Source organism: Scyliorhinus canicula, chromosome 10 (assembly GCF_902713615.1).
Source record: "Scyliorhinus canicula chromosome 10, sScyCan1.1, whole genome shotgun sequence".
Classification (NCBI taxonomy): domain Eukaryota; kingdom Metazoa; phylum Chordata; class Chondrichthyes; order Carcharhiniformes; family Scyliorhinidae; genus Scyliorhinus; species Scyliorhinus canicula.
Genome location: NC_052155.1, coordinates 89,722,928 through 89,737,391, shown reverse-complemented (window position 1 = coordinate 89,737,391; position 14,464 = coordinate 89,722,928). Strand labels below are relative to the sequence as shown.

At 44.2% G+C, this 14,464-nt stretch overlaps 1 protein-coding gene across 2 annotated transcripts in view; it reads left to right on the top strand.

Annotated features, from left to right (window-relative positions):
* LOC119972507 (peroxidasin homolog) overlaps nt 1–14,464 on the top strand; it is a 674,574-nt gene that overhangs the window by 479,983 nt on the left and 180,127 nt on the right. For both annotated transcript variants that reach the window (XM_038809326.1, XM_038809327.1), the window contains 3 exons: nt 2,344–2,456; nt 6,298–6,454; nt 7,250–7,358. In XM_038809326.1, coding sequence (XP_038665254.1) covers nt 2,344–2,456; nt 6,298–6,454; nt 7,250–7,358 — 379 coding nt within the window. The remainder of the gene's footprint in view (nt 1–2,343; nt 2,457–6,297; nt 6,455–7,249; nt 7,359–14,464) is intronic.

The following is a 14,464-nucleotide window of genomic DNA, read 5'->3' as shown; positions in this document are numbered from 1 at the left end:
GAATCCCCAGCAAAAGCCCACAGTTTTCCCGATGGCTTGGGGACTTTGGCCCAAAAATGTAGAATCCAGCCAAAGGTGTTCACACTTACTGGCAATGGCAACAGTTTACAGTGGTTAGGCCTCCAAAGTATCAAGAAGGTATTTGTAATAATATCCACTCATGTATCTAATGAGATGCAGACAGGCAGTGATTAACACATAGGATGACCAATGAACACACAGCACAGAACAACTAATCACCAGACAAGACACCACCACTATAAAGCCCACAGGGCATTAAGACTCTTCCTCTCTCAGGACCCAGCTACTGAGACAGTCAGAGTGCACAAGTTAGTGGACATTATTGCCATGTGGTAGCTAGTAAGTCTGGTCGAGCCAGTAAGAGGTCGTCAGTAGGATTAGTAGAGTGTCAACCCACAGCTGAACATGTACAGCCGTTCATAGTTTAAATAAAACCGTGTTGGATCATCTCCGGTGTTAGACGTTTGTTTCTAGCTTCCCTGCATCCAGTTACAGTCAACGTCAAACCAACCCGCCTAACAGATCAAAACGTAGAATCCAGCCCAAGATGTTCACACTTACTGGCAATGGCCACAGTTTACAGTGGTTAGGCCTCCAAAGTATCAAGAAGGTATTGAAAATATTGGGCTGTAAAAATAGGTTTGAAACTGTCTGTTTACTTCCAAATTAAAAGAGAGTTGGGCTCTCAAGGAAGCTGATCAGCATTTCTACTTGGATACAAGGTCCATGTAATTTATGTTGCCCTGTAGAAAAGCTTTGAGAGGGGAAGGCTCCTCAAGATATCTGTAACTTTCAGACACAGGCAGTCTGCCTGGATCCAGGAAAAAGAGAAGTTAGATTCTGAAAGTCACTACGGTTCACTGCACAGGAAGGCAAGTGGAAGCTTGTGCTTGGATTGAAATGACCAAAGGTCAGATTTTGAGGTCCCAAAATGGGATGGAACAGAAGTGGGTTGACCAAAATAATAGCTGCTGAGTGGCGTTGGTAGATTTCCCATCTCCATTTCTGTTGGTGGCCATTTTGCAGTATGTGGGAAAAGGCCTGGAACAGGAAGCCCACAAATCAGACCTTTCGGGACTTTCACAAGAACACAAGAAGTAGGAGCATGAGTTGGCCATTCAGCCCCTCTACCCTGTTCCATTATTCAATAAGATCATAACTGATTAGTGGGGAAGGGCAGATTTCAGAAGCTATCCACCATCCAGCTAAATGGGAAGAGCTATGGGGATGGGACAGTAGACAAGAAAACCTCTTGCAAGGTAAATAAGAACACTTTAGGGGCCTAAGGTTGGAGGAAAATTAACATGGAAGGAGGTCAGTTAGGGAGGGGATAAAAGTAGGGGGATGACAACATAGAATGAGCAAGTTTTGAACAGGCTGGGGTGTCATTCATAGATTTCAAACTTCACATCATTCTGGATGACAGAGACTGGTCACAGATAATGAATCCTATAATCCCAAGAACCAGGAAGAAGCCAGTCAGACTGAAAACCACACAGCAAGAAGCAGCAGCAACAAAGCAGGCAATTGCTAGCCTGTTCCTTAACAAGTCCAACTGTACAGAAATATGGTCTTCTCGAAAGATGACCATAAGTAACTAACTTTGTGATCTGCTGAAAATACATCTCTTCAATAGAAACCTGCAATAATCCTGATATGCTCTGATATTGAATCCACCTAGACGACCCTTCAGAAATAAAAACATCTTCCTCACTGCCTGTACAACATATGCGTTTTCCTAAGACGTACCAGCCTCCCCGGACAGGCGCCGGAATGTGGCGACTAGGGGCTTTTCACGGTAACTTCATTGAAGCCTACTCGTGACAATAAGCGATTCTCCTATTTCATATTATGAACTATTCTTTTGATAACGACTTGTAACAGTGCTCTATACTCTTTAAAATGTATTTTTTCAAGATATGTACGTGCATGCATATCATAGCTTTGGACTTCTGGTATGAATAAATAATTGCCATGGAAGCTCACGGTTAGTTATTAAAATTGAGCTCTCACTCAGGGATTAAAAAACACTGATTAGGGACAGAGAGGGAAGGGAATTGGGGTTTCAGTTCTCTTGCAACCCTGTCCATAACAGACGGTTACCAGGATAATTTTACCGAGATAAATCAATAGTCCATTAAACCTGATAGCTCCAATCGTGCTGGAATGAAGAAATTAGTAGTTTGTGGAAATCAACCACCCATGGTGAACTGTGATTTGTAGACATAGCTTAATCAATGCTATATCTGTAACAAAAGCATAAAAATCAAGGCTATTATAACTGGTTTGAAGTTCTAACAAGAGATTGTCAATTACATTCAGTGATACCAGTGTTTACTGATGTTCCACGGGATATCACCACAGAAGTTGGCCAAGATGTAGAGATATCCTGCAGTGCTCATGGAGAACCACATCCCAAAATCACCTGGACTAAGGTAAGGGGCAGAAAATAAAGAGGAATAAATACATTCTGATCGTGGGAATAATTGATTATTTTCCCTTGAATTTTGAACACAAAGGATACCCCTAGTTGCATTAAAACACCCAAGTTCATCCATGGTGTGAATCAGGCGATATTGGATTAACTCTCTCACAATTACGGAATCATCCCAGAAATGCGTAGTGTTGGCTCAGGCGAAAAAAACAGTGTGGGGTTTGCAGGCTGCACAGCCGATATTTCTCACCATATTGAACAGCTCTGTGCAATTTCAAAAGGAAAGCGAGATTCACAGTCAACTGGCGGGATGGGGCCTAAGAGAAATGGCGCCTGATCTCCAATTTATGTAAAAGGCATCCACCCCACCCCAAGAACACCAAAATTCTCCATTGACAAGATGACCCCCCAGCCTAAACGCAGACATCAAGACCCCCCATAGACATGGGGAAAGCCTCCCCACATACAGAAGGACCCCCATGGTTAAAGGGAGCCCCCACAATGGAGATCCCCAGATGGCCCCCTGGCAGTGCCCTCTAGCACTGCCAGAGTGCCAGGGCAATGCACAGGCATGTCCCTCATCACCAGAGGGGTATAGTTATCTGTTTGTCCTCAGCATGGTCATCTCAACTGTTTTTCGTTTTTGAAAACCAGTAGTCATTCGCAGCCGTGTGACATCACTCCGGCTGTGTGGGAAGATACAACAAGGGTGGACTTTGCATCTTGACAGCCGCTAATGAGATGATAGTGGATGCAAATTAGGCTTGCGCCCTTCCTGGGCGTGAACCTGATCACATCATCAGAGGGGAGTTGGGAAGATTGCAAACCAAAATCTCGCCGTCAAGATTCATCGTTTTTGGCATCTCGCAAGATTTAGCAGCCATTTTGGGAACTGCACCCACAGCTTACATGGCTGCTAAATCATGGCCCGAGTCTCTGAATAATATTTGTTAACAAATCGCAAAGAAATATGAGCAACTGGCCCAAGTTAACTTCCCCTGTAATTTTCAATTCTGTCCCCCTTGTAAGGGTGCAGCTTGGCTACAATTCAATATTTGCTTGAAGTGTCATGGATAAAACTGCAAACTTGTCACATGCTCACATTGTGAATCATAAGCAGGAACAAACATGCTAACCATATTAATTTAAATCAACAAAATGTTTTTTCCTCAACACAACCTGAAGGCCACATCTTTGCAAACATCTAAGATGTTTTTCAGCTGAACACTTTGAAGAACTCACGTGTCCTTCACCATCTTTAATTCTTCAAACAATCACATAAAAAATTCCTTACACGATCACTGTTACATTTTAACAATTCTTATCTGTCTAACTTTCAATTTTGTGACTTTTGAATTAAGTCACTTTCACTTGTAATACTTAATTCCTTCTGACATTGAGAGTATCTTTACTAACTTTAATATTGAAGTAAGCTCTCAGTAGTGTGCTATCAGAATAACAAACAGAATTTCCTGTATTTTGTGTCTGGGAATAAGTGTTCCCTAGATGCATTCCACACGAAAATCAGCCCCATATGATCTTAAATCAAATGTGTATCTATCATCCTCCAGATTTCACAGTTCAAAGTGTCAAAAGTATTCCTAAAGAGAAAGGCATGCTATTTTGTTCTGATCTTAACCCAGAAATTTACAAGTTCTTGGCAGTTTGTATGCTTCCCCCTGCAAAGATCGATTAAACTCTGATTGAGTTCAGGTCCATATATTTAGACACTTTCCCCACAGAATTACCTGAAGGGTTACTTAAAGGTACAGGCTAATTTATAAAGTAATAACAACCTTTTTCAGATTTCGATCACTCGTGAACATTGCGATGAGCGATCTGTTGGTACTTAAAGAGAATCTTGGGGATGGTCTGGGTTTCCAGTCTGGCAGTTTCCCTGCCTGGTATGTTCGGGTTGGGACATATATTTGCCAATGCGAGTTTTCCTGGATCTGTGATGAATATCTACCCAGGATAGTATCTTCATCACCAAGAAGGAGCTAGCTACTGCCATGGAGAAACATTCTGGTGTGCTGCAGTGGGATACCATTGTGATTTAGCTACAATTAAAGGACCAGATGATCTTTTAAGACTTAACATGATCTTATTGAAACATGAGATCCTGAGAGGGCTTTACAGAGTTGACACCAGAAGAAGTTTCCACTTGTGGGAGAGACTAAAACTAGGGAACACAGTGTAAGGACAAGATGAAGTTCCTTTTAAGATGGAGATGAGGAGAATTTCTTTCATCAAAGGGTCGCGAGTTTGTGGAATTCCTTTTGCCTGAAAGCAGTGGAGGTTGGGTCATTGAATTTATTCAAGGCTGATAGACAGGGGTGTCAGAAGTTATGGGGAACATGGAGGAAGGTGAAGTTGAGACTACAACCAGTTCAGCCATTATTTTATCAAGTGACGGAGCAGGTTCAAGACACCAAATGGCCTATTCCTGCTCCTAAGACATATGCCTCTACTTATTTCTAAAATTTCAGAAAGGTTTTGCTTGAGCTAAGGTCCACAACAGAAAGCTAAAGTGCTTCAGGATAAACAGATGAGCCACTCTAAGACTGTTTTCTCCAGTGCTCTTAAATTTAAAAAGAGGAGCCTATTCTGAGACTGTTTCCTCCAGCATTCTTAGAGAAAGTTTGCCATTGCTACTGCAGAGTTCACTGCCACCATTTTCTCAGTGGTAATTAGAGTTAATGATAATAATAATGTTTATTAGTGTCACAAATAGGCTTACATTAACACTGCAATGAAGTTACTTTAAAATCCCCTAGTCGCCATACTCCGGCGCCTCTTCAGGTACACTGAGGGAGAATTCAGACTGTCCAATTCACCTAACAAGCATGTCTTGCCAGCATTGTGGGAGGAAACTGGAGCACCAAGAGGAAGCCCACGCAGACATGAAGAGAACGTGCAGACTCCGCACAGACCGTGACCCAAGTCAGGAATCGAACCCAGGTCCCTGGTGCTGTGAAGAAACAGTGCTAACCTCTGTGTTACTGTGCTTGCTGTGGCAGAGAGGAAAATTGTGTATGAGTCTTGCCTTTTAAAGACCTTTACATGTAATGAAACAGTCTGAATTCAGATGGTCTACTATCCACAGGAGTGGAGGAAAGGAACATCATGTTCGTAAATCTAAGGGTGGGTACAGGGCAGCATGGTAGCACAGTGGGTAGCACTGTTGCTTCACAGCTCCAGGGTCCCAGGTTCAATTCCCAGCTTGGGTCAAATTCTGTGTCGAGTCTGCACGTTCTCCCTGTGTATGCGTGGATTTCCTCCGGGTGCTCCGGTTTCCTCCCAAGTCCAAAAAGACGTGCTGTTAGGTGAATTGGACATTCTAAATTCTCCCTCTGTGTACCCGAACAGGCGCTGGAATGTGGCGACTCGGGGCTTTTCACAGTAACTTCATTACAGTGTTAATGTAAGCCTACTTGTGACAATAAAGATTACTATGATTATGGAAGTAGGCCTGTCACTCTAACTTTCTTTTGCTGTGGCTATTATGGTGGAATGGAGGAAAACCCTGCCTAATATTTACCATCATACAGGAACTCCGTGGGGGAGTATTTATCCATGGATTCTCTTAAAATGGGTCCCAAAGAAGGTCTATTTGTTTCTACTTTTGAAATAAGTGGCTATACATATTCTGCTCCTTGTTTGCTTTTGCAAACGCATGAACTTGTTTCCAGCAGCGACCCTTGAAGAAAGTTTTATTCTTCAGTGAAACTTAATTTTGGGGCGGAGAAATGATGGCCGACTGCACCATTATATGAAAATATAAAATTTGTTTCAGAAATAGGGTTTACGAGTACATTGAAATAAATATGTTTGTTGAACAGGATGGAGTTCAAATTACAGAAAGTGGAAAGTTCCGTGTTAATGCAGAAGGGACACTTGCAATCAGGGATATTGGGCAAGCAGACGAAGGAAGATATGAGTGTGCTGCACGGAACATGATTGGCCAAGCAACAACAAATATGCTGCTGAGAGTGACCGGTGAGTATTTACTTTTTCAATTGTGCATTTATTTAGTCTAATGGTATAATTTATTTTCTCTATTGTTTGACTGTTGTTGATTATAATCATGCCATAGGAATGTATTCTGAATAATCACAGCCATATGTAATTATTAACTATGGACTTCTGGTGATTATTTATCTATGCAATAAAGTTTTCAGTTTCTGCATGGAGTAAATATCTTTTGAAAGCATATTTATTTGAGAGGCGAGTGCTGATTGTGGCAAGTGACCCTGATTGGTTGAGGCATTGCCATGGAAAATGCACCAGTTGATAGTGATTGACAGCCAACTGCCAAGCATTTAAAAAAAAAACCAGGCTGCTTGACTTCAAGTATAATACAGTATAAATATATTGTTTCCTCTGACATTGGTCTTCTTGCGATTGTCCTGATGAATGCAGGATGAAAAGCTTCGGTAAAATGTGTTTTTTCAGCAGTTCTCAAGTGCTGCACTACCAAACAACAACTTGCAAACTGTTTTTTGCTTTGCGAATTGTGGAGATAAGGGAACTTCTATCTGGCTTACCTTCTTACTAATAGAAGCTAGAATATCAGGCAAATGGGAAGTGGAACAGAAATCCCATTTCTTTATTTGAGTCTTGAGTTGTTGCCTGACGAGCATCCAGGATAAGGGTAAACAGGAAGCATTGTGGATGTTTCTTGATCACCTGTGTGCAGTTTTAACATCAGGAGTGTGTGCCTCTTCCACATTTAAATAATAAATAGGTGAGCTCCTTTGTATTAATATATTCTTTTCCACTTCTTCCTCGCAGTTCCAGAGAGGGGTCGAACTGGTGACAACTTTGTGGAATCTTCCATTCGCGAAGCTATTCATAGTGTTGACAGTGCAATTAATTCCACACGCAGGAAATTATTTAACAAGTAAGCTATTTTATTTTTGCCGATTTTCTTCCCACTCTCAATCCTTATTTTTTGAGGTGTTGATTTCTTGCTGGGTATGATTCCATGTTTGCTGGATACTTGTGTGTAATGATGATGATGATCAACAGGCGTTTTGCCTGTGATAGGAGAGTCTGATCTTGCCTAATTCAGTCAGTTCACTTTAGAGACTCATAAATTCTGAGTGCATCAGTTCTGTGCACTTATGTAATGGTAGCTAAACATGAGCATGAATTCTAGATGTAATATCTCTTTGGAAGAGGGAATGTTGTAAAATGCCTTTAAGGGATAGCAGCATGACATCAGTAGAAGGGAAATGTGTCATGTGATTCAGTCTTGGTCTCACTTTTGTTTCGAGCATAGCACGCACACACAGCTCTGATGTCTTCAAGCTTTATATCTAGGCATAATTGTGACTAGTCTTAATAAAAGAACTGACAACATATTTGCCCACTCCCTTAGAAGCAATTAGTGCCTTGTGTTCTGCACAGTAACTAAGCCCAAAGTATTAAATAATTATAATAATATGAAATTGAGCAGAATATTAAAGAGAAAAGAAAACTAGAGTTGCAGAGAGCTATTACGTGAAAATGTAAGAGTTTAGGACCTTCATAGCTAAAGGCATTGGTACCCTTGTTGGAGTAGTTAAAATTAGGGATATAATGTGCAAGAGGCCAGAAATGAAAGAGCACAGATATCTTCAAGGGTTGTTGGGCTCAAAGAAATTAGAGATAAGAGCAGCCAGACCAAGGAGGGATTTGAAAATGAGGATGAGAGTTTTAAAAATCATAAACATGATCCAGCAGAGGGCAGCAGAGCAGAGCTACTGATCAGCTGTTCTGGGGGAATTTGCATACGTGCAGTGCGGTCAGCCTAAGTTGAAGGTGAATCTGCGAAGTAGACCCGAGGAGTTTGAGTGAAGGCAATCATCCAGCAGAGGGCAGCAGAGCAGAGCTACTGATCAGCTGTTCTGGGGGAATTTGCATACGTGCAGTGCAGTCAGCCTAAGTTGAAGGTGAATCTGCGAAGTAGACCCGAGGAGTTTGAGTGAAGGCAATCATCCAGCAGAGGGCAGCAGAGCAGAGCTACTGATCAGCTGTTCTGGGGGAATTTGCATACGTGCAGTGCGGTCAGCCTAAGTTGAAGGTGAATCTGCGAAGTAGACCCGAGGAGTTTGAGTGAAGGCAATCATCCAGCAGAGGGCAGCAGAGCAGAGCTACTGATCAGCTGTTCTGGGGGAATTTGCATACGTGCAGTGCGGTCAGCCTAAGTTGAAGGTGAATCTGCGAAGTAGACCCGAGGAGTTTGAGTGAAGGCAATCATCCAGCAGAGTAAGAAGTCTTACAACACCAGGTTAAAGTCCAACAGGTTTGTTTCAAACACGAGCTTTCGGAGCACGGCTCCTTCTTCAGGTGAATGGAAAGGCTTGTTCCACCTGGAACAAGCCTTTCCATTCACCTGAAGAAGGAGCCGTGCTCCGAAAGCTCGTGTTTGAAACAAACCTGTTGGACTTTAACCTGGTGTTGTAAGACTTCTTACTGTGCTCACCCCAGTCCAACGCCGGCATCTCCACATCCAGCAGAGGGCAGCAGAGCAGAGCTACTGATCAGCTGTTCTGGGGGAATTTGCATACGTGCAGTGCGGTCAGCCTAAGTTGAAGGTGAATCTGCGAAGTAGACCCGAGGAGTTTGAGTGAAGGCAATCATCCAGCAGAGGGCAGCAGAGCAGAGCTACTGATCAGCTGTTCTGGGGGAATTTGCATACGTGCAGTGCGGTCAGCCTAAGTTGAAGGTGGTTTGTGGAGAGGCTGTTGGCAAGTGACAGTTAAACCCGAAACACTTCGTGAGTGTTTCCCACCCTACCTCCTTCTCTAACCAACCCCCCCACCCCACGGTGGTTGGGAAGCGGGAGCAGGGGCCTGTCGTGAAGGTGAGTGAGTGCCTTTAAATTTGCTTACCTTTCAGCGGGAGCAGGGTTTGAGGTAATATCAGGTAAGCTCTTCTTTCTTTTTCTTTTTCTTGTTTTTCTTTTAATCTAGAGGTGATGTCAGGGAAGGCAGTACAATGCTCCTCCTGCAGAATGTTTGAGGTGAGGGACGCCGTCAGTGTCCCTGCTGATTTCATCTGTGGGAAGTGCACCCAACTCCAGCTCCTCAAAAACCGTATTAGGGACCTGGAGCTTGAGCTGGATGAACTTCGGATCATTCGGGAGGCAGAGGGGGTCATAGATAGGAGCTTCAGGGAAGTAGTTACACCAAAGACTGGAGATAGGTGGGTAACTGTAAGAGGGACTGGGAAGAAGCAGTCAGTGCAGGGACCCCCTGCGGTCGTTCCCCTGAGTAACAAGTATACCGTTTTGGATACTTGTGGGGGGGACGACTTACCAGGGGTAAGCCATGGGGTACGGGCCTCTGGCACGGAGTCTGTCCCTGTTGCTCAGAAGGGAAGGGGGGAAAGGAGTAGAACATTAGTAATTGGGGACTCAATAGTCAGGGGCACAGATAGGAGATTTTGTGGGAGCGAGAGAGACTCACGTTTGGTATGTTGCCTCCCAGGTGCAAGGGTACGTGATGTCTCGGATCGTGTTTTCCGGGTCCTTAAGGGGGAGGGGGAGCAGCCCCAAGTCGTAGTCCACATTGGCACTAACGACATAGGTAGGAAAGGGGACAAGGATGTCAGGCATGCCTTTAGGGAGCTAGGATGGAAGCTCAGAGCGAGAACAAACAGAGTTGTTATCTCTGGGTTGTTGCCCGTGCCACGTGATAGTGAGATGAGGAATAGGGAGAGAGAGCAATTAAACACGTGGCTACAGGGATGGTGCAGGCGGGAGGGATTCAGATTTCTGGATAACTGGGGCTCTTTCTGGGGAAGGTGGGACCTCTATAGACAGGATGGTCTACATCTGAACCTGAGGGGCACCAATATCCTGGGGGGGAGATTTGTTAGTGCTCTTTGGGGGGGTTTAAACTAATTCAGCAGGGGCATGGGAACCTGGATTGTAGTTTTGGGGTACGGGAGATTGAGAGTATAGAGGTCAGGAGCACAGATTTGACTTCGCAGGAGGGTGCCAGTGTTCAGGTAGATGGTTTGAAGTGTGTCTACTTCAATGCCAGGAGTATACGAAATAAGTTTGGGGAACTGGCAGCATGGGTTGGTACCTGGGACTTCGATGTTGTGGCCATTTCAGAGACATGGATAGAGCAGGGACAGGAATGGTTGTTGCAGGTTCCGGGGTTTAGGTGTTTTAGTAAGCTCAGAGAAGGGGGCAAAAGAGGGGGAGGTGTGGCGCTGCTAGTCAAGGACAGTATTACGGTGGCGGAAAGGATGCTAGATGGGGACTCTTCTTCCGAGGTAGTATGGGCTGAGGTTAGAAACAGGAAAGGAGAGGTCACCCTGTTGGGAGTTTTCTATAGGCCACCTAATAGTTCTAGGGATGTAGAGGAAAGGATGGCGAAGATGATTCTGGAAAAGAGCGAAAGTAACAGGGTAGTTGTTATGGGAGACTTTAACTTTCCAAATATTGACTGGAAAAGATATAGTTCGAGTACATTAGATGGGTCATTCTTTGTACAATGTGTGCAGGAGGGTTTCCTGACACAATATGTTGACAGGCCAACAAGAGGCGAGGCCACATTGGATTTGGTTTTGGGTAATGAACCAGGCCAGGTGTTAGATCTGGAGGTAGGTGAGCACTTTGGAAACAGTGACCACAATTCGGTGACCTTTACGTTAGTGATGGAAAGGGATAAGTATACCCCGCAGGGCAAGAGTTATAGCTGGGGGAAGGGCAATTATGATGCCATTAGACATGACTTAGGATGTGTTGGTTGGAGAAGTAGGCTGCAAGGGTTGGGCACACTGGATATGTGGAGCTTGTTCAAGGAACAGCTATTGCATGTTCTTGATAAGTACGTACCAGTCAGGCAGGGAGGAAGGGGTCGAGCGAGGGAACCGTGGTTTACCAAAGAAGTGGAATCTCTTGTTAAGAGGAAGAAGGAGGCCTATGTGAAGATGAGGCATGAAGTTTCAGTTGGGGCGCTTGATAGTTACAAGGAAGCGAGGAAGGATCTAAAGAGAGAGCTGAGACGAGCAAGGAGGGGACATGAGAAGTCTTTGGCAGGTAGGATCAAGGAAAACCCAAAAGCTTTCTATAGGTATGTCAGGAATAAAAGAATGACTAGGGTAAGAGTAGGGCCAGTCAAGGACAGTGGTGGGAAGTTGTGTGTGGAGGCTGAGGAGATAAGCGAGATACTAAATGAATACTTTTCGTCAGTATTCACTCAGGAAAAAGATAATATTGTGGAGGAGAATGCTGAGACCCAGGCTATTAGAATAGATGGCATTGAGGTGCGTAGGGAAGAAGTGTTGGCAATTCTGGACAAGGTGAAAATAGATAAGTCCCCGGGGCCGGATGGGATTTATCCTAGGATTCTCTGGGAAGCCAGGGAAGAGATTGCTGAGCCTTTGGCTTTGATTTTTAGGTCATCATTGGCTACAGGAATAGTGCTAGAGGACTGGAGGATAGCAAATGTGGTCCCTTTGTTCAAGAAGGGGAGTAGAGATAACCCCGGTAACTATAGGCCGGTGAGCCTAACGTCTGTGGTGGGTAAAGTCTTGGAGAGGATTATAAAAGATACGATTTATAATCATCTAGATAGGAATAATATGATTAGGGACAGTCAGCATGGTTTTGTGAAGGGTAGGTCATGCCTCACAAACCTTATCGAGTTCTTTGAGAAGGTGACTGAACAGGTAGACGAGGGTAGAGCAGTTGATGTGGTGTATATGGATTTCAGTAAAGCGTTTGATAAGGTTCCCCATGGTCGGCTATTGCAGAAAATACGAAGACTGGGGATTGAGGGTGATTTAGAGATGTGGATCAGAAATTGGCTAGTTGAAAGAAGACAGAGAGTGGTAGTTGATGGGAAATGTTCAGAATGGAGTTCAGTTACGAGTGGCGTACCACAAGGATCTGTTCTGGGGCCGTTGCTGTTTGTCATTTTTATAAATGACCTAGAGGAGGGCGCAGAAGGATGGGTGAGTAAATTTGCAGACGACACTAAAGTCGGTGGAGTTGTAGACAGTGCGGAAGGATGTTGCAGGTTACAGAGGGACATAGATAAGCTGCAGAGCTGGGCTGAGAGGTGGCAAATGGAGTTTAATGTAGAGAAGTGTGAGGTGATTCACTTTGGAAAGAATAACAGAAATGTGGAATATTTGGCTAATGGTAAAATTCTTGGCAGTGTGGATGAGCAGAGGGATCTCGGTGTCCATGTACATAGATCCCTGAAAGTTGCCACCCAGGTTGATAGGGTTGTGAAGAAGGCCTATGGTGTGTTGGCCTTTATTGGTAGAGGGATTGAGTTCCGGAGCCATGAGGTCATGTTGCAGTTGTACAAAACTCTAGTACGGCCGCATTTGGAGTATTGCGTACAGTTCTGGTTGCCTCATTATAGGAAGGACGTGGAAGCTTTGGAACGGGTGCAGAGGAGATTTACCAGGATGTTGCCTGGTATGGAGGGAAAATCTTATGAGGAAAGGCTGATGGACTTGAGGTTGTTTTCGTTAGAGAGAAGAAGGTTAAGAGGTGACTTAATAGAGGCATACAAAATGATCAGAGGGTTAGATAGGGTGGACAGCGAGAGCCTTCTCCCGCGGATGGAGGTGGCTAGCACGAGGGGACATAGCCTTAAATTGAGGGGTAATAGATATAGGACAGAGGTCAGAGGTGGGTTTTTTACGCAAAGAGTGGTGAGGCCGTGGAATGCCCTACCTGCAACAGTAGTGAACTCGCCAACATTGAGGGCATTTAAAAATTTATTGGATAAGCATATGGATGATAAGGGCATAGTGTAGGTTAGATGGCCTTTAGATTTTTTTTCCATGTCGGTGCAACATCGAGGGCCGAAGGGCCTGTACTGCGCTGTATCGTTCTATGTTCTATGTTCTATATAATTAAAGGTGCTACTGGTTTGCATTTTCCCAGCAGGGTTAGCTGAAAGTTTTCTGACCAATTAGTTTGCCTGCTGTGACTGTGGTTAGTTTCACAGAGGGCAAGGAATAAAGGGAAAACATGGTGAGCATATTAAAATGTACTCATGGGATGTGGGCATCATTGGGAAGACCAACATTTATTGTCCATATCTAATTGCGCTTGAATAGGTGGTAGTGAGTCTTGAACTGCTGCTGGCCATGGAGTGATGGGGATAAAGGGTTATTTTTAAGATTGGAGGTGATCTGTAACCAGTGAGGTTCCACAGGGATCAGTGCTGGGACCACAACTGCTTACAATATATAACAATGACCCTTGGGGGAAGGAAGCGAATGTACTGTAGCCAAATTTGCAGATGACACAAAAATGGATGGAAAGGCAAGTTGCGAGAGGGATACAAACAGTTTGCAAAGAGATATTGATAGGGCATGAGGAGAGGTTGAATAAACTCGGTTTATTCTCACTGGAAAGACGGAGGTTGAGGGGCGACTTGATAAGAAGTCTACAAAATTATGAGGGGCATAGACAGGGTGAATAGTCAGAGACTTTTCCCAGTGTAGAGGGGTCAATTACTAGGGGGCATAGGTTTAAGGTGCGAGGGGCAAGATTTAGAGATGCACGAGGCAAATATTTTTACACAGAGGGTAGTGGATGCCTGGAACTCGCTGCCGGAGGAGGTGGTGGAAGCAGGGACGATAGTGACGTTTAAGGGGGATCTTGACAAATACATGAATAGTTTGTTCTTTGTAAGTGGGGAAAAGGTTGTAAGTGGGGAAAAGGTTGGCAAATGGAGTATAGTGTGGGAAAATGTGAGATTGTTCATTTTGGAAGAGAGAACAAAAGAACAGTATTATTTAAATGGAGAAAAACTGCAGAAAGCTGCAACACAAAGGAAGTTGGGTGGTACTTCCTGTGCATGAAACACAGGAAGCTAGCACACAGGTGCAGCAGGTAATCATGAAGGCTAATGGAATGTTGGCCCTGATTTCAAGGGAGTTGGAGTACAGGAGTAGGGAAGTCTTGCTGCAGCTATGCAAGGTACTGGTGAGACCACATCGGGAGCACTGTGAACAGTTACGGTCCCCTTATTTAGGGAA